General features: G+C 34.3%; 1 protein-coding gene across 6 annotated transcripts in view; it reads right to left on the reverse strand.

The window, feature by feature from the left end:
* Positions 1–26,725, reverse strand: part of AGBL3 (ATP/GTP binding protein like 3) — a 149,565-nt gene that overhangs the window by 69,336 nt on the left and 53,504 nt on the right. For 4 of the 6 annotated variants that reach the window (XM_030933098.1, XM_030933095.1, XM_030933097.1 and 1 more), the window contains 2 exons: positions 16,442–16,568; positions 15,409–15,509 (listed from right to left, as the gene is read on the reverse strand). In XM_030933098.1, coding sequence (XP_030788958.1) covers positions 15,409–15,509; positions 16,442–16,568 — 228 coding nt within the window. Of the gene's footprint in view, positions 1–1,606; positions 1,674–15,071; positions 15,185–15,408; positions 15,510–16,441; positions 16,569–23,013; positions 23,177–25,751; positions 26,532–26,725 lie in introns of all 6 variants that reach the window. The other 2 variants (XM_030933093.1, XM_030933094.1) reach the window with 2 other exon arrangements.

The following is a 26,725-nucleotide window of genomic DNA, read 5'->3' on the forward strand; positions in this document are numbered from 1 at the left end:
CAGTGTATGGTATCAACTTAAGTGTTCATCAACAGATAAATGGATAAAGAAAATGTGGTATGTAGCACGATGAAATATTGTTCAGCCTTTAAAAAGAAGGAAATCTTGCCACTTGGAGTAATATAGATGAACGTGGAGGACATTATATTAAGTGAGATAAATCAGGCACAGAAAGATCATGATCTCACTTATGTGTGGAGTATTAAAAACAAAAACAAAAACAAAAAAACGCTGAACTCATAGAAGTTGAGAGTAGAATGGTAGTTACCAGGGGCTGCAGGAGTAGAGGGGTGTGGGTTGGGCAGGTGTTGGTCAAAGGATGCAAAATTCCAGTTAGATAGGAGGAATAAGCTCAAGAGATCTATTGTTCCATCATTGTGACTGTAGTTAATAACAACATATTATACTGAAAATTGCTAAGAATAGATTTTAAGTGTTTTCAGTGTTCTCACCACAAAAATAAGTATGTGAGGTAATGAATATGTTAGCTCAATTTCACCATTCCACAAGGTATACATATTTCAAAACAATGTGTCATATACAATAAATACATATAATTTTTACTTATTAAAAACAAATGAATTAAAGAAGAATTATGACACAAATTATGTAGAAGTGATACATTTAGTAAAACTATCTCAAGTGATAGTTTGAAAGACAGAAAATCTGCCTAACGGATTGGGTCACTGGAAAAGGTTTTGAGGTAGACTATTAACAGTGTGTGTTAGGGATTATATTGCTTGGTTTCCCCTTGTATACTCCGGATTTTCACCATAGGATCTTTCCTGTGTATTCTCTAGCCCAAGCAAATGAGAAACACGTGGAACATAACTGAACTCAACCTCTAGCCTGAATCCAAGACCAATTGACCCAACCCATGTCTAATAGAGCCAACCTGCAGACCCATGAGTAAGAAAATAAAAGCTTGTTGTAAGCCACTGAGGTTTTGAAGTTGTTATGTACCAAAAAGTAGTTAATATACCTAGTATCTACTTGGCTTGTCCCTCATTTCCTTTGAATTCTTACTTAAGTATTTATCTTTTACTTTTGGTAGCCTTTATCCAAAACTGCAATATCCACCTAAACTCTTTATTCCCCCTCCTGCTTTTTTACTCCTAAGGCACTTATCCCCATGTAAGACATCGTGTATTTTACTTACCTTCTTTATTTTGTATCTCCCCCTGCCAGAATGTAAGATAACAAAGGGAAAGCTGTTGTCTCATTTTGTTCACTGCTCTATCCCCAGCACTCAGCCAGTGTCTGATAAGTAGTTGGAGCTCAATACATAGCCGAATAATAAATTTATAAATTAAGCAGTCAGGTGATGTATGTTAGGCTACCACCTCTGTCACTAACAAGTTGTATGGCTTTTAAGAAATAATTTCATCTCTATGGATCTTAAGTATCCTCATCTATAAAGCAAGGATGTTAGAATAAGAAACCCTGAGATTAAATAATTCTATGATTTAAAATATGTACATAGTTAGAAAATAAGTAACAATGATAAAATAATGACATATCTGCAATTTTTTACCTGATTATTAGTCACAATAAGAACAGTACCTACACAGCATATCCACATATAAGCAAAAATATTCAGTCATACCTGAGAAGTTAACTTGAGAAGGTCAGTCAGAGAGTCAATGGATTCTGAACTGTCAGAGCCTCGGCTACTACAAAAAAAAAAAAAAAAAATTTGGTTTACACAATGTTTTGGTGGCATCTTAAAATTTCAGCTGTTGCTTTTATTCTCTTATTTGAATGGTTGAAAAGTTCTAATTATAAGAAGTGGCTGGGCGCAGTGGCTCACGTCTGTAATCCCAGCAGTTTGGGAGGCCAGGGCAGGTGGATCACCTGAGGTCAGGAGTTCTAGACCAGCTTGACCAACATGGTGAAACCCCGTCTCTACTAAAAATGCAAAAATTAGCTGGGCATGGTGGCACATGCCTGTAATCCCAGCTACTCAGGAGGCTGAGGCAGGAGAATCGCCTGGGCCCATGAGGTGGAGGTTTCAGTGAGCCAAGATTGTGCCATTGCACTCCAACCTGGGCAATAAAAGCGAAACTCCGTCTCGGAGGGGTGGTAGGGGGGCGGTGGGGAAGAAGAAGAAGAGGAAGAATGTTTACAAAGGTGGTTTAGATGTTTAGTAGTTCCAGACAACTTAGAGGGTTTTTGTTGAATGTGTGGAGAGATATAAAGGTTTGGGAATGTGTTAATGGAATGTAAGCTCCAGAAAAGGAGATTTTTTTTTTTCCGTCTGGCTCACTGCTCTATCACCAGAGTGGAAATAGTGCTCGGCATATAGTAGGAACTCAGTAAGATTTGTTAATATGTTAATGAATAAGTGCGATATCAGGGGAGTTTCCTAGATGTCATGGGTATCAATAGCTCTTAAAATTCATTTATTTTTATATCACTATATCCATTCTACATAAAGCAATGCAGCACCATATGAAACATAGTACCTTAAGAAAAAAGGGTCAAACAAATCTATTTCTAATTATCATCATTTAATGCAATGGTAGGAAATTTTTTTTTTTGCTTGAGAGCCAATACAAGAAAGAAAACATTTCTGGGTTGTATTTTTTATGTATATTTTTAAATTAATATAATTTATGTTTTTAGAAAAGTTCTAGGTTTACAGAAAAATTGAGCAGGTAGTACAGAGTTCCCATACACATGCCCCCATTCCCTGCATAGCTTCCTAAATTATTGTAGGTGATACATTTGTAAATTAGACATCTGATAGTATGTGGTACATTTGTTACAACTGATTAAACAACACTGATACATTATTAAAAATTATAGTTTACCTTAGGGTTGACTCTTGTGGTATACATTCTATGAGTTTTGACAACTTTATAATGATATATCTCCATCATTACAGTATCATAAATAGTAGTTTAACTGCCTAAAATTCCTCTGTGCTCCATCTATTCATCCTTCCTTTTCCCAGAACTTCTGGCAACCCAGTGTCATATAGTTGGGATCATATAATATGTGGCCTTTTCAGACTTACATTTTTCACTTAGCAATATGAATTAAAGCTCTGCCATATATTTTTATGGTTTGATAGCTCACTTAAAAAAATCACTGAATAACATTTCATTGTCTGAACATATGTTTCTTTATCCATTCACCTACTGAAGGACATTTTGGTTGCTTCCAGTTTTTGGCAATAATGAATAAAGCTGCTATATGAATGCAATCGCTGGATCAAGTGTTGAGTTCTTGTTGCTCCTCATCCTCACTGGCATTTGGTATTGTCAGTGCTTTGGATTTTAGCCATTATAATAGATGTGTCATGATATTTCACTGTTGTTTTAATCTGCAATTTCCTAATGAAAATGATGTCAAGCATCTTTTATTTTTTTCACGTGTCACGCATCTTTAGACTTACTAATTTTTTTCTTTCATGGATCATGATTTTGTCATATCTAAACAGTCATTACCAAATTCAAGAGAGTTTAGATTTCCTCCTATGTTATCTCCTAGGAGTTTTATAGTTTTGTATTTTACACCTCGGTCTATAATTCATTTGGAGTTAATTTGTGTGAAAGGTGTAAAGTTGCTTCTAGTTCACATTGTTGCCTGTGGATGTCCGGTTGTTCCAGTAATATTTGTTGAAAAGACTTATTTCTCCATTTGACTAGGGATTTTTGTTGCTCTTTTTTCAAACACCATTGACTATTTTTGTCAGCGATGACAAATATATTGGATATATTTCTGTTTTGTTTTATCGGTCCATTTGTCTGTTCTTTAGTACTGCACTGTTTTAATTATGTAGCTTTATAGTAAGTCTTAAAGTCAAGTAGTGTAGGTCCTTAGATTTTGTCCTTCTTTGTTAGCTATTTCAGGTCTTTTGCACACCCATACAAATTTTAGAATTAGTTTGTCTATAGCCACAAAATAACTTTCTGGGATTTTGACTGGAATTACATCCAGTCAAAAATCATGCCAGGAGGAACTGACATCTTAACAATATTATCTTCCTATCTATGAACACAAACTCTCTTTCCATTTATTTAGATCCTCTTTGATTTCTTTCCTCAGAGTTTGTAATTTTCCTCATATATATCTTACACATATTTTGTTAGCTTTAATCCAAGTATTTAAAATTTTTGTGCTAGTGTAGATGGTATTTTGTTTTTAATTTTAAATTCCAATTGTTCGTGGCTGGTATATTGAAAGGCAATTGTATATTAACCTTGTGTATTTAAATCTTTCTATAATTATTAGTTTCAGGGTTTTAAAAAATTATTTGATATTTTCTGCATCGATAATCATGTCCAGTGTGAACAAAGATAAATATTTTAACTAAATTAAATTTAAAATACAACTTATCAATATTTGTAGAATGGTGCACAAGCAGTGCTTAGAGGGAAATTTATAGCATTGAATGCATATATCAGAAAAGAAGAAAGCTTTAAAATGAACAACCCAAGTGTCCACATTAGGAAATCAGAAAAAGGAGAAAAAGAGATGTATGCAAGTAGGAAAAAAGAAATAATTTAAAAATCAGAGAAACTGAAAACAGGGAATCAATAATCAATGAAAACAATGCTGCTGTTTTGAAAAGATCAATAAAATAGATACATCCCTAGCCAGGTTAACCAAGAAAAAAGAAAGGACACAATCTGCTAACATCAGAAATAAAAGAGGAGTCATCACTACTGATGCTATTGAAATTAAAGAGAAAAAGAAGGAGTACTAACAACTGTGTCCTCACAAATTTTATAGCTTAGATGAAATAGACCAGCTTCTTGAAAGACACAGTCTACCAGAACTCACACTGGGAGATACATAGATCTAGTAGACAGATATATAGATCTACTAGAGCTATATCAATTAAAGAAATCAAATTGATAATTAGTGACCCTGCAAAACAAAGCACAAGTCCCAGATGGTGTATTGTGGATTCTACCAAACATTTAAGGAAAAAATAATACTAGTTTTCTAAAATCTGTTCCAGAAAATAGAAACAGAGAGAACACTTACTTTTTCTAAAAGGCTAGCATTATCCTAATACCAAAAGCAGACAAAGATACTGTCAGAAAGAAAAACTACACCAATATGTCTTAGGAACACAGGTGCAAAAATCTTTGAGAAAATGTTAGCAAATTGAGTCCAACAAGGAATAAGAAGAATTATAAACCATGACCAAGTAGGATTTATTCTAGGTATGCCAGGCTGTTTAAACATTCAAAAATCAGTTGATGTAATCCGTCAACTAAAGCAGAAAAAAAAATTATATCAATAGGTGGAGAAAAAGCATTTGACAAAATCCAACACATATTCATGACAAAAACTCTCAGCTAACAAAGTAGAGGGAACCTTGTTCAACTTGGTATCTACAGAAAACTTATAGCTAACATTCATACATAATGGTGAGAAACTAGAATCTTCCCTGCTTTGACTGAGGACAGGACAAGGATGTCTTCTCATAGCTCTTCCACTCAGTATCATACTGGAAGTTCTAGCTAATACAGTAAGACAAGTGCTATAATAATGGTTTAGCCCTTATGCTTTGTCCCCACTCAAACTCATGTTGAAATTTGATTCCTAATGTGCCAGTGTTGGGAGGTGGGGCCTAGTGGGAGATGTTTGGGTCATGGGGGTGGGTCCCTTATGAATGACCTGGTTCTCACTCTTGTGAAACTGGATTAGTTGTTGTGGTGATGGATTCATTCCCACAAGAATGGGTTATTATAAAGCAAAGATGCCTCTTGGGTTTTTGCCTCTTCGCCTGTGTGCACTTCCCCTTTGACCTTCTCTGCCATGTTATGATGCAGCATGAAAAGCCCTCACCAGAAACTGAGCAGGTGCTTGTACTTCCTTAGCTGCAAAACCATGAGCTAAAGAAACCTCTTTTCTTTATAAATTACCCAGTTTTAGGTATTCTGTTGTAGCAACATTAAACAGAATAAGACAATAAGAGAAGCAAATAAGAAGCTATACAGATTGATAAATAAGAAAACTCTCTGGGTTGTATTTTGGAAATAAAACAGGCAAACATACAAATATATGTGTGCATGCATATTTTTATAAATACAGTAATATGTATACACACATATTTATGTTTTTAAGCATATTTTAATTACCTACCATTAAATATTTTCCTTTTTTGGCTAAGAAACTACATAACTAGTTTATTATATTTACTGCAGTATCTGAATGAATGTGCATTAGAAAACATTTTTTCATTAAACAAGATACCTTTTAAGGTTGCTTTATCTTTTTTATATTAATTATAAAATACTGCTTATTCTAGTGGCACTATTGTATCCTCTATAAGGAAATATTTTCCATTGCAAATCAGAAAATGTATCAATGCTTTTAAATCAAAGAAACTTCTACATTTCCTTATTTTGAAACACAATGCTCCTTTTTAAGCAGCAGCTATAAAAGGAATTTAAGTTTCATTTGGAAAATTTCTCCTCTGCTCTCACAATTTAAGTTCCAATGGATTTTATTTTACTTTGCTTCTCAGACACAGCTACAAGGTACTTATAAAATGGTCCTCCAGGTAAATTTACTTATCTTTATTTCTGTGTTAGATCCAGCTTAAAGAGAGCCAAAGGCAAGAGGACATGCTGAGGTTAATTCACTGCAGGCCTTAAACTCCTCATTTGTAATATGGAAACTCCTAAGATTATATAGAAGGCTGCCACATATGGTTAGAAAGTTAAGGGTTTCTCAATACTGACTTGATGTGTTTCACTTATGCCATCATAGAAGGTAACCAAATGTATAAAAAAATAAAAGTAAACAAATTTTTAAATAATAATAAATATATCATAACTGGTGTTCATATCAGCCTTGATTTTATGACACAGCAGGCATCTATACTGAAAGGTCTATGTTTTAAATTGCTTTATAATAGTATTTTCTATTTAATATATACTTATTCTTCTAAAAATCAAAGACATTGGCAGGCTGTATTTTAAATGTCTATTTCCTATTTATTAGAAATGTTTTTATTTTCTTAAGATGAACTGTTAAATTGACAGTATCCATTAGAATCTTATAATTTTTTAGGCCTCAGGAATAATTTAACTAAATGTTTCTCACAAATAGGAATTATTTTATTAAGTCCCATAGCAGATGGTCCTCCAGCTTTGGCTGAATCCTTTCTGTTTTTGTTTTGTTTTGTTTCATTTTGTTTTTTGAGACAGAGTTTTGCTCTTGTTGCCCAGCCTGGAGTGCAGTGTCACGATCTCAGCTCACCACAACCTCCACCTCCTGGGTTCAAACGATGCTCCTGCCTCAGCCTCCCGGGATTACAGGCGTGCGCCACCATGCCTGGCTAATTTTGTATTTTTAGTAGAGATGGGGTTTATCCATGTTATTCAGGCTGGTCTCAAACTGCCGACCTCAGGTGATCTGCTGCCTCGGCCTCCCAAAGTGCTGGGATTACAGGCGTGAGCCACCATGTCCGGCCTGGCTGAATCCTTTCTATAAGGTACTAACTATTTTCCACTAACCCTTCTCAGACTCATTATTAGGGAGTTCTTCCTTTTATTGTCCTGAAAGTCAGCTTCACCCATTTTTCACCCATCACTTCTGGTGTGGCCTTGCTTTCTTAAGCATAGAATGAAGCTATGCCTTCTACATGTTTCTGCATGCAAAGTTCTTAAAATATTTGGATGCTTTCATTTGAAATTGGTTTATATCTCTGGAAAAAGTAGATGGTGATTATTATGTTCCTTTTTAAAAAGGGCAATATACATAAGTAGCACATTTGTAATATTTCTGCACATGTTAGGATGAAACTTTCTTCAATGTGTATCAGATGTTACAAAGTTTCCAAAATAACCAACATGGAATGATTCTGCAACCTCAAAAAACAGACTCCAGACTCCTGTAGAATATTGATTGGTCCTAGGAAATCAAGTTTATGTCCCAATTTACCATAAATTCCTGACTTTCTTAAAAGGTATTCTAGATAGATAACACATGATATATATTATTTATATAGTATTTTACAGCACAAAGTTATAGAGGATTTACTTACACATTATCTTATTTGATCGCACTTCTATCTCTTATCCTAATTTAGAACCACATTTAAAAGTAAATCGTTTTCAATTACCGCATGTTCTCTCTTACAAGTGGGAGCTAAACAAAGGGTAGACATGGACATAAAGATGGAAACAACAGGCATTGGGGACTCCAAGAGTCAGGAGGAAGGTGGAGGAGAGGGTTTAAAAAACCACCTGTTGGGCATTATATTCAGTTTGGGTGACGGGTTCAATGGGTGCCCAAACCCCAGCATTATGCAATAAATCCATGTAACAAGCCCACACATACACCCCCCTGAATCTATGAAAAAAATACTAATTGGAAAAAGTAGGTTATTTTCAAATGTTCCATCAATAGAGGACAGACTGAGTAAATTATGATATACCCACACTGTGGAGAACTACAGAGAAATAAGGAAAATCCCTATGTAGTGAAAAATCCACAGTGATTTCCCGAGTGTTGTAAGTGAAAAGAGCAAGATATGGAGCAACACTGATGGTATACTACCTTTCGTATAAGGTACAGGATATGAAAATATGTAGTTATTCACTCGTATTTTCAAAGTAAAACAAAGAATAAGTAAAAAAATAACGAAAATAGTTACCCATGGAATAAGGAAGGAAACAGAGTAGAGAAGGGGAGATGGGGTAGAATCAACACTTTTTTGAATGTTCCCTGTTATATAGTTTTGATGTTCTTATGTAAACGTGTTATATAATTTAAAAACAAAAAAATTAATAAAAGTTATTCCTAAAAATTAATATAATCAAAAACAAAAACACTTAACTGTCAGACTGCTGGCATAGCCACATAGAGAAAATAATCTCTCCCCTTTTAAAAACTACTTTATACGAAGCTTAAAAAGAATTACAAAGAAATGTTAAACTGCATTCAATAGTCATTTTATTGGTGGCATTATTATGGGTATATGATAGGAAAAGGAAGAAGTAGGTAAATATTTACCCTAAAGTAATTAGGGATGAAGATTTTTCAGTATAAGAGAAAAGAGAAGTATGAAAAATAAGGAAGAATAAGTTCTATAATCTTAAATTTGAACTGGAAATATAATTATGAACTGAAGATTTTTTCTCGTGAAAATACATATTTCCTAACTCAATCCCCTGGGAAAAAAACTAGAAGCAATAATAACTATCATCTAGGCGATGTTATCTAAATATCCCTTTTCACTGAAAAGAACCAGGACTTCTGAGAGAAATGGTAGATTCCAATTCTGGTGCAGGAAATGTACAAGATGAGCCTGGGAAATCCTATCATGGCTGAAAGTTACTGAAGACTATGAGAGTCATGTCAAAAAACACAGGCCAACTTAATCGGTCTTGTATTGTCAAGGTTGGGGAAAATTTGAACATTCAAATAATAATGACTGAAATTGATCAGAGTACATCAAATATTATATAAACAAACTCATGAGCTCAAAATGATACTCTGCATCTGGAAACAAACATATTAGTCACCAGGGAAAGTTGCAGGGGCACTAACTCAAGACTGCAAAATGTGTATGTAAGGGAAGAATCATACATTTGTTTTACCTTTCCTGTAAGTACTGTACTCACCTATAAGTGGGAGCTTATAAAATTAGTACATTCTTTCTTCCAACTATATTCCCCTGGTAGTGAATTTTCCAGTTATTATTCATTACCTTTTATTATACTGCTTTTGTGTCATCTCACTTCTCTGTGGGTAGTGACAGCATAAGAAATAATTTGAAGAGAAGAAAAAAAAATACTATAAGACTAATAGAAAACAACAAAATGGCAATAGTAAATCTTTTATCAATAATGACCTTAAATATAAATGGACTAAACTCGATCAAAAGACACAGAATGGCTGAATGGATTAAAAAAAGAGGATCCAACTACAATCTATCTACAAGATACTCCCTTTAGATTTAAGGACATACATAGGCTGAATTAAGGGATGGGAAAATATTCCATGCTAAAATGGCAACTAAAAGAGAGCAAGAATAGTTAATTTTATATCAGATAAAGTAGACTTTAAGTAAAAAACTGTCATGAGAGACAAAGAAGGATATTATATAATGATAAAAGGGTCAATCCACTAGGAAGATATAACAAATAAAAGGGTCAATACACTATGAAGATATGACAATCACAAATATATATGCAGCCAACATCAGAGCACCTAAATATATAAAGCAAACATTGATAGAACTGAAGAGAGAAACGGCAATACAATGATAGCAGGAGACTTCAATACCTCATTTTAATAATAGAATAGTGACATAGATGATCAATAAGGAAACAGAGGGCTCGAACAACATTATAGACCAAATGGATCTAACAGACATATACAGAACATTGTACCCAACAGCAGCAGACTACATAGTCTTCTCAAGCACATCTGGAACTTTCTCCAGGATAGATCACATGTTAGGCCACAAAACAAGCCTTAACAAATTTAACAAGTATTAGTACTGACCATAACGGGGTGAAACTAGATAAATAGCAGAAGGAAAACTGGAATATTCACATTCACAAGTATAAAGAAACAGCACAATCTTGAACAATCACTGGGTCAAAGTAGAAATAAAAAAGGAAATTAAGAACAATTTGAGACAAAAATGAAAACATAATATACCAGAATTAATGGGATATAGCAAAAGCAGTACTAAGAGGGAAATTTATTGTGATAAATGTTTATGTTTAAAAAAGAATAAAGATCCTCAAATAAACGACCTAACTTTATACCTCGAGGAGATAGAAAACAACAAACTAAGCTCATAATTAGCAGAAGAAACGAAAAACAAAGATTAAAGCAGAAATAAAATAGAAAAACAGTAGAAAAAAATCAGTGAAACTAAGAATTAGTTTTTTGAAAAGCCAAAATTGACAAACTCTTAGCTAAACTAATTATGAAAAATGGAGAAGACTCAAATAAAATAAAAAATGAAAGAGGAAACTTTATAGCTGATACTACAGAAATAAAAAGAATCATAAGCGACTGTTATGCACAGTTGTATAACAGCAATCTAAATAATCTGCATGAAACAGATAAACTCCTAGAAAAATACAAATTACCAATACTAAATTTTGGATAAATAGAAAGTTTGAACAGGCCTATAACTATTATGGAGATTTAATCAGTAATTGAAAATCTCCCAACAAAGAAAGCCCAGGATTAGATGGCTTCATTGGTGAATTCTATCCAACGTTTAAAGAATAATTAATGCCAATCCTTCTCAAACTCAAATAGAAGAGGAGCAAACTTTCAATTCATTTTAGGATACTCACATTAACCTGATACCAAAGATCCAGACAAAGATACCACAAGAAAAGGAAGCCACAGGCTAATATCCTTCATGAACATAGATACAAAAATTCTCAAGAAAATACTGGAAAACTAAATGTAACAACACATTAAAAAGATTGTCCACCATGACTAGGTGGGATTTATCCCTGGGATGCAAGGATGGTTCAATATATGCAAATCAATTAATGTGATAAACCATACAAACAGAATAAAGGATAAAAATCCATGATCCTCTCAATAGAGAAAAAGCACTTGACAAAATTCAACATCCTTTCCTCAACAAAAACTAAGAATAGAAGGAAAGCACTTCAACATAATATAGGCCATATATGAAAAGCCCACAGCTAACAGCATACTTAATGGTAAAAAACTGAAGGCTTTTGCCCTAAGATCAGGAACAAGGCAAGGATGCTCACCTTGCCACTTCTATTCAACATAATACTGGAAGTCCAAGCCAGAGCAATTAGGCAAAAGAACAAATGAAAAGGCATGTAAACTGGAAATGAAGGAGTAAAATTGTTCCTGTTTCCAGAGGACATAATCTTATATATGTATATAGAAAACCCTATGGACTCCATTAAAAAAAAACTGCGAGAACTAATAAATAAACTCACAAAGTTACGGGTTACAAAATCTGCATACAAAAATCCATTGTGTTTCTATATCCTAATAATGAGCTATCTGAAAAGGTGATTGGGAAAATATCCCATTTACAATAGCACCAGAAAGAATAAAATAGGAATAAACCTAACTAAGACTTGTATAATGAAAACTATAAAGCATTGATAAAAGAAATTAAAGAAGACTGAAATAAATGGAAAGACATCCCCCGTTGGTGGATCAGAAGACTTAATATTGTTAAAATGCCCATACTACTCAAAGTGATCTACACATTCAATACAAACACTATCAAAATCCCAATGGCACCTTTTACAAAAAATAGGAAAAACAGTTCTGTGATTCATATGGAATCACCAAAGACCATAAATAGCCAAATCAAATCAATCCTGAGAAAAAAGAACAAAGCTGGAGTCATCACTTTCTATGATTTCAAGTTAATATTACAAAGCTACAGTAATCAAATGAGTATGACACTGACAGAGAGAGACATCTACACTTACAGGATAGAATACAGGGCCCCAAAATAAGTCCACACATATATGACTAAATAATCTTCAATAAGGGTGCTAAGGATACACAATGGGAAAAGAATACTATCTTCAACAAATAATGCTGGGAAACTGGATATCCACATGCAAAAGAATAAAATTGGATACTGTACAAAAAAAATCAACTCAAAATGGGCTAAACACTTAAATATAAGACCTGAAACTACAAAACTTCCAGAAACGTAGGGGAAAAGCTCCATGGCACTGATCTCTGCAGAGATTTCATAGATACAACACCAAAAGCATAAGCAACAAACCCAAAAATAAACACATGGGACTACATCAAACTAAAAAGCTTCTGTACAACCAAGGAAACAATAGAGTGAAAAAGCGGCCTACAGAATGGAAAAAAATATGTGCAAACTATACATCTGATAAGGGGTAGTCTTCAAAATATATAAGGAATTCCTTCAACTTAATAGCAAAAACCCCTATAACCTGATTTTGTTATAAAATGGGCAAAGTACTTGAATAGATATCTCTACAGTAAGACACACTGGTCAACAGGTATGTGACAAAGTGCTCAACATCGTTTATCAGGGAAATGCAAATTAAAACACAATGAGATATCACCTCTTGCCTGTCAGGATGGCTGTCATCAAAAAAACCAAAAGACAAGTGTAAGGGAGCATGTGGAGAAATTGAAACCCTTGTACACTGTGGTGGGAATACAAAACAGTGCAGCTGCTACTGAAAACAGCACAGAGGTTCCTCAGAAAGTCTAAAAATAGAACTGCCATATGATCCAGCAGTCTTCTGGGTATTTATGCAAAAGAGCTGAAATCTAGACATTAGCACTCCCATTTTTATTGCAGCACTATTCACAATAGCCAATATGTAGAAACAACCTAAAGATCTTTTGACAAATGAATGGATAAAGAAAATATGGCATATCCATACAGTGGCTTCCTATTCAGCTTTAAAAAAGAAGGAAATTCTGCAATATGTTAACAAATGGATAAACAGCGAGGACATTACACTAAGTGAAATAAGCCAATCACAGAAAGACAAATACTGCATGATTTCACTTTTATGAAGTATCTAAAATGTCAAATTCATAAAATAAAAGTCAAATGGTGGTTTCTAGAGGGTTGTGGGGGAATGGGACTCCCTAATTAAAGGGCAAAATATTTCAGTTAAGCAAGATGAATAAACTCTAGAGATCTGCTCTACAATATTGTATCACAAATAAAATATTGTACAGTAAATAAGATGGTAAATTTCATACTAAGTGTTCTTACCACAATAAAATAAAAAATGAAGAGGTAACATCGACTCCAATGCTGGAAGAAGAAAAGCCATGAAACATATTCTTATCATACTGTCTAGCAACCATGCTCCTTGATATCTACTCAAAGAAGTCAAAGACTTATGTCTACACAAAAACCTGCACATGGATGTATACAGCAACTTTATTTATAATTGGCAAAACTTGGAGGCAACCAAGATGTCCTTCAGTAGGTAAACTGACATATGAACTGTGGTACATTAAGACAATGGAGTATTACTGAGTGCTAAAAATAAATGAGCTATTAAGCCATGAAAAGAGATGGAAGAAACTTAAATGCGTATTACTAAGTGAAAGAAGCCAGTGTGAAAAGGCCACATACTGTGTGGTCCTACCTATATGCCATTCTGGAAAAGGCAAAACTATGGAGACAGTTTAAAATATCTGTGGTTTCCAGGGGTTAGTAGGGAGAGATGGTTGAATAGGTGGGTTCTTAGGGTGAATCCATACGGTGAAAACACTCTGTATCATACTATAATAGTGAATACATATATTATACATTTGTCTAAACCTGCAGAATTAACACCAAAAGTGAAGCCTAACATATACAGTGGACTTTGGATGATAAAGATGTGTCTGTGTACACTCATGAACTGTAAATAAGTACCACTCTCGTAGGGGATATATGGGAACTCTCTGTACTTCCCATTCCATTTTGCTGTGAATCTAAAACTGCTCTAAAAAACTAAAATAAAGGCCGGGCGCGGTGGCTCAAGCCTGTAATCCCAGCACTTTGGGAGGCCGAGGCGGGTGGATCACGAGGTCAGGAGATCGAGACCCTCCTGGCTAACACGGTGAAACCCCCGTCTCTACTAAAAATACAAAAAACTAGCCGGGCGCGGTGGCGGGCGCCTGTAGTCCCAGCTACTCGGAGGCTGAGGCGGGAGAATGGCGGAAACCCGGGAGGCGGAGCTTGCAGTGAGCCGAGATCGCGCCACTGCACTCCAGCCTGGGTGACACAGCGAGACTCCATCTCAAAAAAAAAAAAAAAAAAAAAAAAAAAAAAAAACTAAAATAAAGTATATTAAAAAGAAAGAGAAAAACAAAAACAATAACCAAACAAAAACCAATTTCATGTCTTTCACACCTAGTACACTGTACATAGTAATGTTCATGTTACTTGAAAAAATAATAAATGAAGTCTTAATGAGGTCTGGCCAAAATAATGGGCATGGGAGAAATTTTCCACCACTTATAATTGGCATTTTCAGTTGAGAATTGACAATAAAATGCTGGTATAATTATGAAGCACATAGTAAAACAGCACAACAAATTGCATTACTTCAGTAGCCTTGAGTTACCTAGACTCTAGATCCAATGTAATGTCTATCACAGGAGTATCTGAATCCTCAAAGACTTTTTCCAGTGTTATATGTCTTTCCATTTCTTCTAATTCTTTCAGGCACCGATAATACTAGGGAAAAATAATACATGAGCTCATTACAAAATAACTTTATTTCCTAAAAAAACTATTTGAGTATTTATAGACACCTGGAACAACTGTTACTGGCAAATTAAGTGCCAAACCCCCAACAACACTGTTGGGACATTAAAAGGCAAACACTGCATAGGCCTATAGTCAGCTTATGGTATCTGATAGGCTGGAGTCTGATGCATTACCAAATGCACTTTGCTTACCTTGGTCCGGTCGGGATCACAATAGTCCAAGAGAGAATCACAAAAATGATATCCCATTGATTCCAGGTCTTTTGTGCTGAAATGAGTGCCTCGTTTATTACCTAAAACATCAATAAGTTTATCCACCCTTGAGGGCAAGTTAATAATTTTTCTTAGCAGGTACATTGCAAAACAGAGTATAAACAAAACATTGATATGATTCCATATCCTGTTCTTTGGATTTTCTTCTCCAGGGCAGGTTATTTAACAGCTCATTGCTTTCCCTTGTCCCTTTTCCACCATCTGGACCAAAGCTGATTTAACACACATTAGTATATGTTGTAAAGGCAGAAAAAAATTCAGTAAGACAGTTATAGAATATTTGGTTGCCAGTTAGAAATGGTGGTAATAATCACTTTGAGAAAAACTCGTGTAAAGATTTTATGAGAAAAGATTTTCATCATCACAAATAATGTTATATCAGTTTCAAAGTGCTTTTAAAACTAGCTGGAAAGTACATATGTGGATTTCTAGAACTTTAAGTTGATACATTTTTCTGATAATGTGACAATTATTTTAATATGGAGTATTCTAACCATGTTAGGATATGCTAGATGTAACTAAAAGATTTCTTAAATGGGACTACAAAGCACACTTTAATTTTTTGTTCAGGGAACCAAGTGCTTTCATTTAAACATGTATTGACTCCCAAAAGTCCATTTTGCCTTGCAAATAGCAAATCCAATAAAAAATATTTTTAAAAAAATCTGTAGATACCTCCTTAAAAATAACAAGCATTTAAAGATTACCATATGAAACAACCAATTAGAGTATTCTATTTATATGCTTAAATCTTCCTTTCTAAACAAAGGGAAATTAGGAAATAGAGATACCATATTGTGGGAGTTTATTCATCCTGTTTATAGAATTGATTAAATATTAGTATTATTTAAATAGGAAGAAAGTGCTGTTGTCTGTACTATTACATTTACATTAAATTATGTATGTTTGGTTTAAAGCTTTGAGAGCTGTGAATGAGAACCCTTGGTCTTACCCAGAGTAGATCCACAAAAGGTGGCCTCCATGGTAAAGCTGTTCCTGATTCCCATTTTCCACATTACCACTCTTCCTGTTCCTTCTTTGCTTTTCTGGACATTAAACTTGCAAGCTGAGAATGAAAACTGAAAAGCGGCAAATAAAAATGAGACTCATTCTGGTACCTATATCTTTTTTTGAAAGTAGTATTAAAAATGAAAGTGGTTATGCAAAGTCTATAATTCTCACTAAAGCTTCAGGAGTTACTTTTTATTTTCTGACCATAGAAATATCTCATTTTAAGGATGATATGTTCACATTTCTGAGAACTATAGATTCTAACTTCTGCAATAAAATTTACTTTCTATTTTTATAGAAAGATATGTATATATCTTTATATAACATATATTCAAAATCAGTTCCTTTTTAATTTTTAATTTTTGCAGGTACATAGTAGGTTTATATATAGGGTGTACATGATATATTTTGATAGAGGTATGTAGTGTGTAATAATCATATTGGGTAAATGGGGTATCCATCACCTCAAGCATGTATCCTTTGTGTTACAAACAATCCAATTATACTTTTACTTTTTAAAAAATGTATAATTAAATTATTATTGACTATAGTCACCCGCTTGTTTTATCAAATACTAGTTCTTATTAATTCTATTTTTTGTACCCATTAACCATCCCCACTTCTGCCCTCCCCCATTACCTTTCCTCGCTTATAGTAACCATCTTTCTACTCTCTGTCTCTACAAGTTCAATTGTTTTAATTTTTAGCTCCCACAAATAAGTGAGAACATGCAAAGTTTGTCTTTCTGTCCCTAGCTTATTTCACTTAACACAGTGATCTCCAGTTCCATCCATGTTGCAAACGACAGAATCTCATTCTTTTTTATGCCTGAATAGTACCCATTCTGTATATGTACCACATTTTCTTTATCCATTCATCTGCTACTGGACACTTAGGTTGCTTCCAAAAGTTGATTAACTCTTGATGCTGTTGGGATAAAGTTTTATACTTTTAAAAAAGTTATAGGAAGGGATCCAATCTTCATTCATGTTAGGAATGAAGATTAGTGTTGGAGATGTTCAACAATAAAGATTCTTTATCTTCATATGAAAGATCATTTGAAATTATGTCCTGAAAGATTGTCTACAAAGAAATTTTTTGAGGTGCAATTTTATTTTTTCAGTAACATACAATAAAATTGACTTTTTGTGTTTCATTCTATACATCGTTTTGTTTTGGTTTTCGAGACAGGGTCTCTCTCTGTCACCCAGGCTGGAGTGCAGTGGTGCTATCATAGCTCACTGCAGCCTCAAACTCCTGGGCTCAAAGCTATCCTCCTATCTCAGTCTCCCAAACAGCTGAGACCACAAGCACTTACCACCACACGTAGCTAGTTTTGTATTTTCTTCACAGAAATAGGGTCTTGCTATGTTGCCCAGGCTGGTCTCAAATCCTGGCCTCATGTGGTCTTCCTGCCTTGGTCTTCCAAAGTGCTGGGATTACAGGTATGGGCCACTGTGCCCAGCCTCATTTTATGAATTGTAACACATATATAGATTCCTGTAACCACCATCACACTCAAGATACAGAACAGTTCTATTATCCTAATAGGTTAATTATAGTCACACCCTCCTGCCACCTCTAACCCCTGGCCACCATTGATTTGCTGTCACTATAGATTTGCTTTTTCAAGACTGCTGTATAAATGGAATCATATAGAATGTAATCTTTTGAGACTGGCTTCTTTCATTTAGCCTAATACTTTTGAGATTTATCCAAGTTGTTGCATGTGTGAATATTCCTTCCATTTTATTGCCAAGTACTATTCCATTGTATGGGTGTATTAAAATGTATATCCATTTACCAGTTAAAGGACATTTTGGGTTGTTTCCAGCTTTTGGCAGTTATGATAGAGTTGTTATAAATGTTTGTGTGTACAGGTTTATATATGAATGTACATTTTCATTTCTCTAGGGTAAATACCTAGGAATGGGATTGCTGGATGATATAAGTGTATAATTTTCTTTATAAGAAATTGACAAACTACTTTTCAAAGTGATTTACCATTTTGCATCTCCAACAAAAATGTACAGTATGAGAGTTCCAGTTTTTCCAAATTCTTGTTAGAACTTGGGATTGTCAGTATTTTTATTTTAGCAATGCTAACAGGTATGTAACTGTATTTCCTCAGTTACTTTGCAGTTCCCTGAGGGCTACTGATGTCAAACACCTTTTCATGTACTTATTTGCCTTCACATATCATTTTTGGAAATGTGTGTATTTAAGATTATTTGGTTGTTTGTTTTATTACTACTGAGTGATTCTGGATAAAAGTTCTTTGTGAGATATATGATTGAAAATAATTTCTCCTATCTGGAGCTTATCTTTGTATTTGCTTAACAGGATCTTTCAGAGAGCAAAAGGATTAATTTTGATGATGTCCAACTTATCGATTCATTACAATCCAATGGATAATGCTTTTGGTATTTTCTAAGGAATGTTTGTCTAATTCCATGTCATAAAAATTTTCTTCTATGTTTTCTTCTAAAAGTTTTACAGTTTTACATTTAAGGTTTGAGGGTTAAGTGAAAGTTTTTTGTTTTTTATATGGATGTTCAATTGTTCCAACACTTATTTATTGAAAAGTTTCTTTCTCCATTAAATTTCCTGTGTACCTTTGTCAAAAGGCCGTATGTATATGGGTCTATTACTAGACTTGCTATTCTGTACCACTGCTCTTGGTGTTTACACAGTTCCTATTAACATACTATTTTTATTACTGTAGTTTTATACTGTTGTAAAATTTGATAGTGTGATTCCTTCAACTTCATTTTTTAAAAGTGTTTTGCCTATTCTAGTTCCTTTATATTTCCTTATCCATCTTAGAATCAGCCTGTTTATATCTATAAACAATTATGCTGTGATTTTTGTCTGAAACTCTGTTAAATCTACAGATCAACTTGGGGAGTTGATATCTTACTATGTTTAGTCTTCCAATCCATAATACAACACATGTCTCCATTTCTTTGGGCCTTTGATTTATTTCATCAGCATTTTTAAGGTTTCAGCATATAGAATCTATACATTTTGTTAGATTTATAACTAAGTATTTATTTTAAAGCTATGATAAATATGGTATTGTTTTTAACTTTGGTTTCCAATGTTTTCATTGTGAGTATACAGAAATGCAGTTGTTTTTTGTGGGTTGATTTTGTATCTTATGACCTTGCTCAAACTCCCTTGTTCTAGTTTTGTGTGTGTGTGTGTGTGTGTGTGTGTATAGGTGGGTGTGGGTGGTGTGTGTGTGTGTATGTGTGGATCACTTTGGATTTTCTGTGTAGATAATTGTGCCACCATCATTACTTCTTTCCAATCTGTCTGCCTTCTCCTTTCTTTTGCCTTTTTGAACTGGTTAGAACCTCCAGTACAACGCTGCATGAAGTGAGGAAGAGTGGACATTCTTGTCTTCTTCCTGACTTTGGGCAGAAAACATTCAGTCTTTCATCAACTATGTTGTTAGCTATAGAGTTTTTTGTAGATGTCCTTTATCAGGTTAAGGAAGTACACTTTAATTCCTTATTTGCTGAATTTTTTTTTTTTTCATAACTAGATGCTGAATTGTGTTAAAAACTCTTTTTATATCAATTGATGAGATCACAGTTTTTCTTCTTTCAACTGTTAACATAGTGGATTACAATGATTAATTTTCAAATATGAAGCCAGCCTTACATTTTGGGATAAACCCCATCTGGTCATGGTATATCAGTCTTTTTATATATTGCTGGATTTAATATGCTAATATTTTGGTGAGGATTTTTGCATCTATGTTCATGAGGGATATTAGTCTGTAGTTTTCTTTTCCTGTACTATCTTTGTCTTGTGTTGGTATGGTAATCCTGGGAAAGACTGACTTTAAATTTTTGGTAGAATGCTTCAGTGAATCCAACTGGATCTGGATATTTGTTTTCTGGAGTTTCTTTTTGGAATGCTTTTCAGGACTATTCAGATTATTTCACCTTGGGTGCCTTCTGGTAGTTCGTAGTCTTCAAGGAATGGGTTCATTTCATCTAAGTTGTTAAATTTATGTGCACAGAATTGAATTTCCCCTTATTGTCCTTTTAATGCCTGCAGGGTCTGTAGTGATACCTCTCTTTCATTCTTGATATTGGTAAGTTGTGCCATCATTGCCTCCCCTTCCTCCTCTTTCTCTTCCTCCTACTTTTTCATCAATCTTGGTAAAGTTTCATCAGTTTTACCAATCTTTTCCAAGCACAAATATTGCTTAACTGATTTTTTTCATTGTTTCTCATTTTCCAATTTCATTGACCTGCTCATCTTTATTATCTGCTTCCTTCTGCTTGGTTTATTTTACTCTTCTTTTTCTATTCTTAATGTGGAAACTTAGATTACTAATTCAAGGTCTTTGTTCTTTTCTTTTTTGAGATGGAGTCTCACTCTGTTGCCTAGGCTGGAGTGCAGTGATACGACCTTGGCTCAGTACAACCTCTGCCTCCTGGGCTCAAACAGTTCTTCTGCCTCAGCCTCCCAAGTAGCTGGGATTACAGGTGCACACCACCATGCTTGGCTAATTTTTGTATTTTTAGTAGAGATGAGGTTTTACCATGTTGGCCAAGTTGGTCTTGAATCCCTGACCTCAAGTGATCTGCCCACCTTGGCCTCTCAAAGTGCTGGGATTACAGGCATGAGCCACTGTACCCAGCCTATTTGTTTCTAATATAAGCTTTTCTTGCTGTACATTTTCTTCTAAGTGCTACTATTTAGCTGAATTTCATAAAATTTCATGTTACATATTTTCGTTTTCTTTCAGGTCAAACTATATTCTAATGTTCCTTAAGAGTTCCTCTTGGGCCTAAGGATTATTTAGAAATGTGGTTTAATATCTACGTTTGTAGATTTTCCTCTTTTATTGATTTACTCTAATTCCATTATGCTTAAAGACATGCTTGTATGATATTAATTATTTTAAATTTGTTAGTAGTTGTTTTAAACCAGAATGTGACTTATGTTGGTGCTGTTCCATGTGCATTTGAATATCATGTGTATTCTGCTGTTTATATAAATGTCAAATCCAGTTGGTTGATCCTTGCCTACTGTCTGTCTACCAGTTCCAGATTAATGTAAGAGGTATTTAAAATCTCCAACTATAATTGTGGATTTGCACAAAAAGATTCTTTTTTTTTTTTTTTTTTTGAGACAGCCTCGCTCTGTAGTCCAGGCTGGAGTGCAGTGGCGACATCTTGGCTCACTGAAGCTCCGCCTCCTGGGTTCACCCCATTCTCCTTCCTCAGCCTCCTGAGTAGCTGGGACTACAGGTGTCCACCACGAAGCCCAGCTAATTTTTTGTATTTTTAGTAGAGATGAGGTTTCACCATGTTAGCCAGGATGGTCTCGATCTCCTGACCTTGTGTTCCGCCTGCCTCAGCCTCCCAAAGTGCTGGGATTACAGGCGTGAGCCACCGTGCCCAGCCCAAAAATATTTTCATAAGAAACATTTAACAGAAAACCTAGAAATAGATGCCTCTATGTTTTAAGCAACCTTTAGGTGATGTGGAAGACCTGTTTAAACTGCAGAGTGGTGGTTTGAGTTGTTCAAGAAATTGGTCCATTTCATCTAAGGCACAACAGGTTAGAGATCTAAAACCCTAAGGAGAATGTCAACAGACGAACATTAAAATATCTTAGTAACACAGAATTATTTTATAGGAGTAATGAACTATACCTAAGAGTATTGACAGTATCAATTTACATAGGAATAGCTTCAGCTATGGGGTTGGGTTTTCCCGTCTTTCTTTCTGACGAAATGAATCCTCTTTGGGGAACAAACCCTGTTCTTTCTTTAAATAGCTATTTTTATCAGATCATCCTTTCCTTTTTGTCTTTGGGCCCCAATTATCCCCAAAAGACAATTAGTTCTTCTCAGTAAGTCCTTTATAATTGAATTGGTTGGTTGAGAACTTAAGGGAAAGTCTGTAGGAATTTTCTTGGCTATGTTACCATCTTTTCCCTAAAGAATGATTAAAATATAATTTTCACATCTTGGTAAATCAGTCTCCAATATTTCCATAGTTTGTGAAAATAATAATATACTTTATTCTTTTCTCATTCTAGTTTCTATATAGTTTTAAAATATTGGTTATTGGATTAAGTTTTTTCCTGGCAAAATTCTAATAAATACTTTGAAGAAACTGTTACACATTTCTTAAGAATACAGTGTTTAATCTGTATAATTTAGGCACTCAATGACTATTAAAACAATAAACAAGACTCTAAAATTGATTGATAAAAATGACTAATAGAGGAAGCTTTCAAAAGGTAAAAGAGCAGTGGTATTATGGTGGTAGGTTTGGGGGCATTTTTGCCTTTTTCCCCCATATTTTCAAATTATTGCTCACTAAATAGTTCTATATAGTTGCTTTCTTATTGTCAATTGTATAAACTGGTCAAACTAAATAAAAAAAAGCAGTTTGGAACAGTATTACCCATGTGGACCATTCTGCTATTCGACATGGGCAACATTTGGTAAAGGAGGTTAATACCTTAAAAGGTGCTTACTTTATCTGGACAATTTTTGCTTAGCATAAGTGGGAAGATTCGTTGCTGTAAGTATAATGTCTTAGATCTGTCACTACCATCACAGCCATACATGAAGATGTTCTCTTTCCTACTATGGCCATGAAGATCACAGTATAAAATAACCTCTCGTTTCTCCATCAGTCTGCCAGGAAGAAAGATGAGTTACTAACTTTTATCTCTGCATTTTTCTTCTATTGGTACAACTATGGATTTATAACTGTAATATCCAAATAAATACAATTTCTTATATCCTAGTTTCTCTTATCTATATCACATATTATTAATATACAATTTTTAAAATCTACAATAATTTATTAACTATATCAAGATCTGAATGCAGGCCAAGTGCAGTTGCTCATGCCTGTAATCCTGATGCTTTTGGAGACCGATGCAGGCGAATCACCTGAGGTCAGGGGTTCGGGACCTGCCTGGCCAATGTGGCAAAACCCCATTTCTATTAAAAACACAAAAATTAGCTGAGTGTGACGGCCCATGCCTGTAATCCCAGCTACTCGAGAGGCTGAGGCAGGAGAATTGCTTGAACCCAGGAGGCAGAGGTTGCAGTGAGCGGAGACAGCATTACTGCACTCCAGCCTGGGCAACAGAGTGAGACTCCGTAAAAAAAAAAAAAAAAAAAAAAAAAAAAAAGTCTGAATGCAGTAGCCTTCCATTATAAGGACAAAATTTACCTTACTCCCAAGACTTTCTTCAACAAGATCTCTCTGCTTTATTTCACATATTTTCTTTCTGACTGTAATACCTTCTTTCTTTATCTTTGTAAATGTAAATACTACCTGCCATCCTTCAGTACTGACCTCATGTCTCACTTCCTTTCAATTTGTCAAGGCCACAGAACTTTCTCTTTTTGAACTACGGTACCACTTAAAGATATTGGTACTGTTTGCTTGGCCCTTGTCTAGAAAAGTTTTTATATTTTTCATATTCAAGCTTGTTAAGAATGGGGAATGCTTCAAATCATCTAGAACAGTGCTATGCACATAATAAGTACCCAAATATTTGTTAAAAATTGAGTGCTTGATGACTTGGTGCTGAAGCCAATTAATATTTAACCCTTGAGTAGTGTGGTGATTAAGTTATTATCTTGAGAAAAATGGTACCAAAGTTTGAATTGACTTTTTCTGATAAATTTCTAAAAAATATCTGAAAAAATATATTACACATTCCTGAAGAGCACAACCTTTGGTCTATATAATTTAACACTCAGTATAAAAATAACAAAACAAAAAATAAGTCCCTCAAACTGATTGATAAAATGACTAACATTAATAGAAGAGGCTTTCAAAAGTAAGACAGTGTGGTGTTAAAGTGGTAGGATTATTACTTAACTAATCAAAATTACATATACTATTTCCTGTATCTGGAAGGATAAACATCAAAATGTTAGCAATAGTATTTATAATATTATTAAATACAGTACATTTATAACAAAAATATTAAAACCTAAAATATAAACATTCAAAGCATTTTGCTTCTATTAGAAACCATACTGCTTCAAACTATAGTGAAATTACAAACTAAAATGTATTATGTGTTAATTTATTGCCCTTTTCTCATTTGCTACCCAATAAGTTCTCATTGATAACAGAAGATTGATATAAAGCCACTAAATGATAGTTACAAGTTTTTAGAAAACTAGATTATAAGGCATGAATATCAAGTTAAGTTCTTAAATATGAAAGATGCTGCACATTTTTAAGCCACAAATTCTTCAGTCTTTCATTTTCTTATAAGCAAGTCAAAAGGAACTCTACTTCTAACAAATTAATTTCCAAAGAGATGGTATTACTTCTGAAGTGAAACAGGATATTAGGGTCTCTCATCTTACATTAATTTAAATAACTTTAGAAACAGTTTGGATTTTCTTTTTACCCACAGGTAAACAGAAATACTTAGTATAAGATTTTACCCATAGGTATCGTTATGGGTAAAAAGATATTCTACTTATCTTATACTAAGTATTTTACATAAATATCTACTCTCTCTTATTCTAATATGCTTTAAATATACTTAATCTTATATATATTTATAGCTGCTCACCTTTCCACACATATGTGACTGACTTCTTATCCTACTTACCTGCGTATGATTAACTGGATTAAGATATTTCTCTTTCTTGGAAGTCTTTTAGAAACTTGCTGAACAGACTTCTGCCTTAACCTTCTTACAAGACAATCAGAGACTAACTGATATTTAAAAGAGTTTCCAGAGAGAGACGCCAACGGGCATTGACCTGTAATCCATCATGTCTCAGACCAGAGACCCTTAATCTCAGACAGCATTAAGCAGATGTCATAGATACTCTATTAGACATATCATCAGCTCCCTTTATGTGTATATATTTCATGTATATAAAATATACATATATTTATAAAAAATATAAAATTATTTTAAACATCAGTGCTACTATTATCTTTAGCAAGAAGCCAAATTTGGGATATGAAAACTGATTAGTTTCATCGAGTCATCAAAACATTCTAGAATCTGTTTCATTATTTAAGGGGAGGTTAGTGAATCCAGTGGCATAATGCCAGAAGGATATAGAATTACAGTTGTGAATAACGGGGAAAAAATAAAGTAGTTATATAGTAGTTAGACTATCTTGGGAAGTTACAGTAAAATGAGTGAGATTGTGGGAGCAAAATTCTTACTACTAAGTTTACTAAATAAGCAGAGAGGTAATTTGAGGCTTATTTTACCTATGAACCATGTTCCGGGTATACCATACAGAAGGAAAAGATTCCTTCAGGAGAGACGTATAATTACGGTTTAAATCCCGTCCAGCTAAGGAACAGCGATAATTTCCCACAATCACACCATCTGGATTGAGCATGGGTACCACCTTGAAGACAAAAGTGTCCCGAAGCAACTGTGCATCACTTGAGTTTCCTAAAATATAATCTAGGAAGCCTTTCATGATCCAAGAGCTGTTGGTTTCCCCTGGATGGACCCTTGCAGTCAGAATCACAGCCTTCCGCTTTCTTGAGTCAGAGTTCTTCAAGGGGGTAGTGATTGTTAAAATATACACCATGTTCCTAGCAAGCGTGTGGCACAAAACACGTATTTTACAAAACTTTGACCGTACTGGATCATTATTGATGCCAGAAAGGTATTCTTGCAGGTTGGTATAAGTGTATGGATAGCAATGAGCAAAGTAGCAGGTATCTTTGTTGTGTGGAAATTGAAATGTCCATGTAAGAGAGAAATAATGGCGCCCATCTTGGCCTGGGTTGTTCCTGTAATACTTGATTTGGTCTCCTATTCTCTGCCAGCCAATATGATGAGCCTTGGCCTCTTTTTCAGAATAGAACAGTGGGCGCATACCCCGACTGTAAAGACTAGCAGGTTTGGTGAAGTTGACAATAGTGAATCTGTAGACTATTCCTGCTCGCATATTAGTGACTTGGAAATAGTACCACTGGGTGTGTTTATTTGTGAAGAGGTCAGGGCGTACAGTCAATTGGTATTCATATTCTGCCCTAATACACAAGAAAGAAAGGGAAAAAAGCACATAAGGATGTAAAAATGACATTTTATAAAAAACGAATGTAAAATTTTGAGTTAAATAAGGAAAATTATTTTATTTTTACTCATTCACAGAAGGCTTTGTTAGGAAACAATGTAAAAGATAAAAGTTTTGAAATTTTCCCTTTTATTGGATGAGAAACTGCTT

Source organism: Rhinopithecus roxellana, chromosome 6 (genome assembly GCF_007565055.1).
Source record: "Rhinopithecus roxellana isolate Shanxi Qingling chromosome 6, ASM756505v1, whole genome shotgun sequence".
Classification (NCBI taxonomy): Eukaryota; Metazoa; Chordata; class Mammalia; order Primates; family Cercopithecidae; genus Rhinopithecus; species Rhinopithecus roxellana.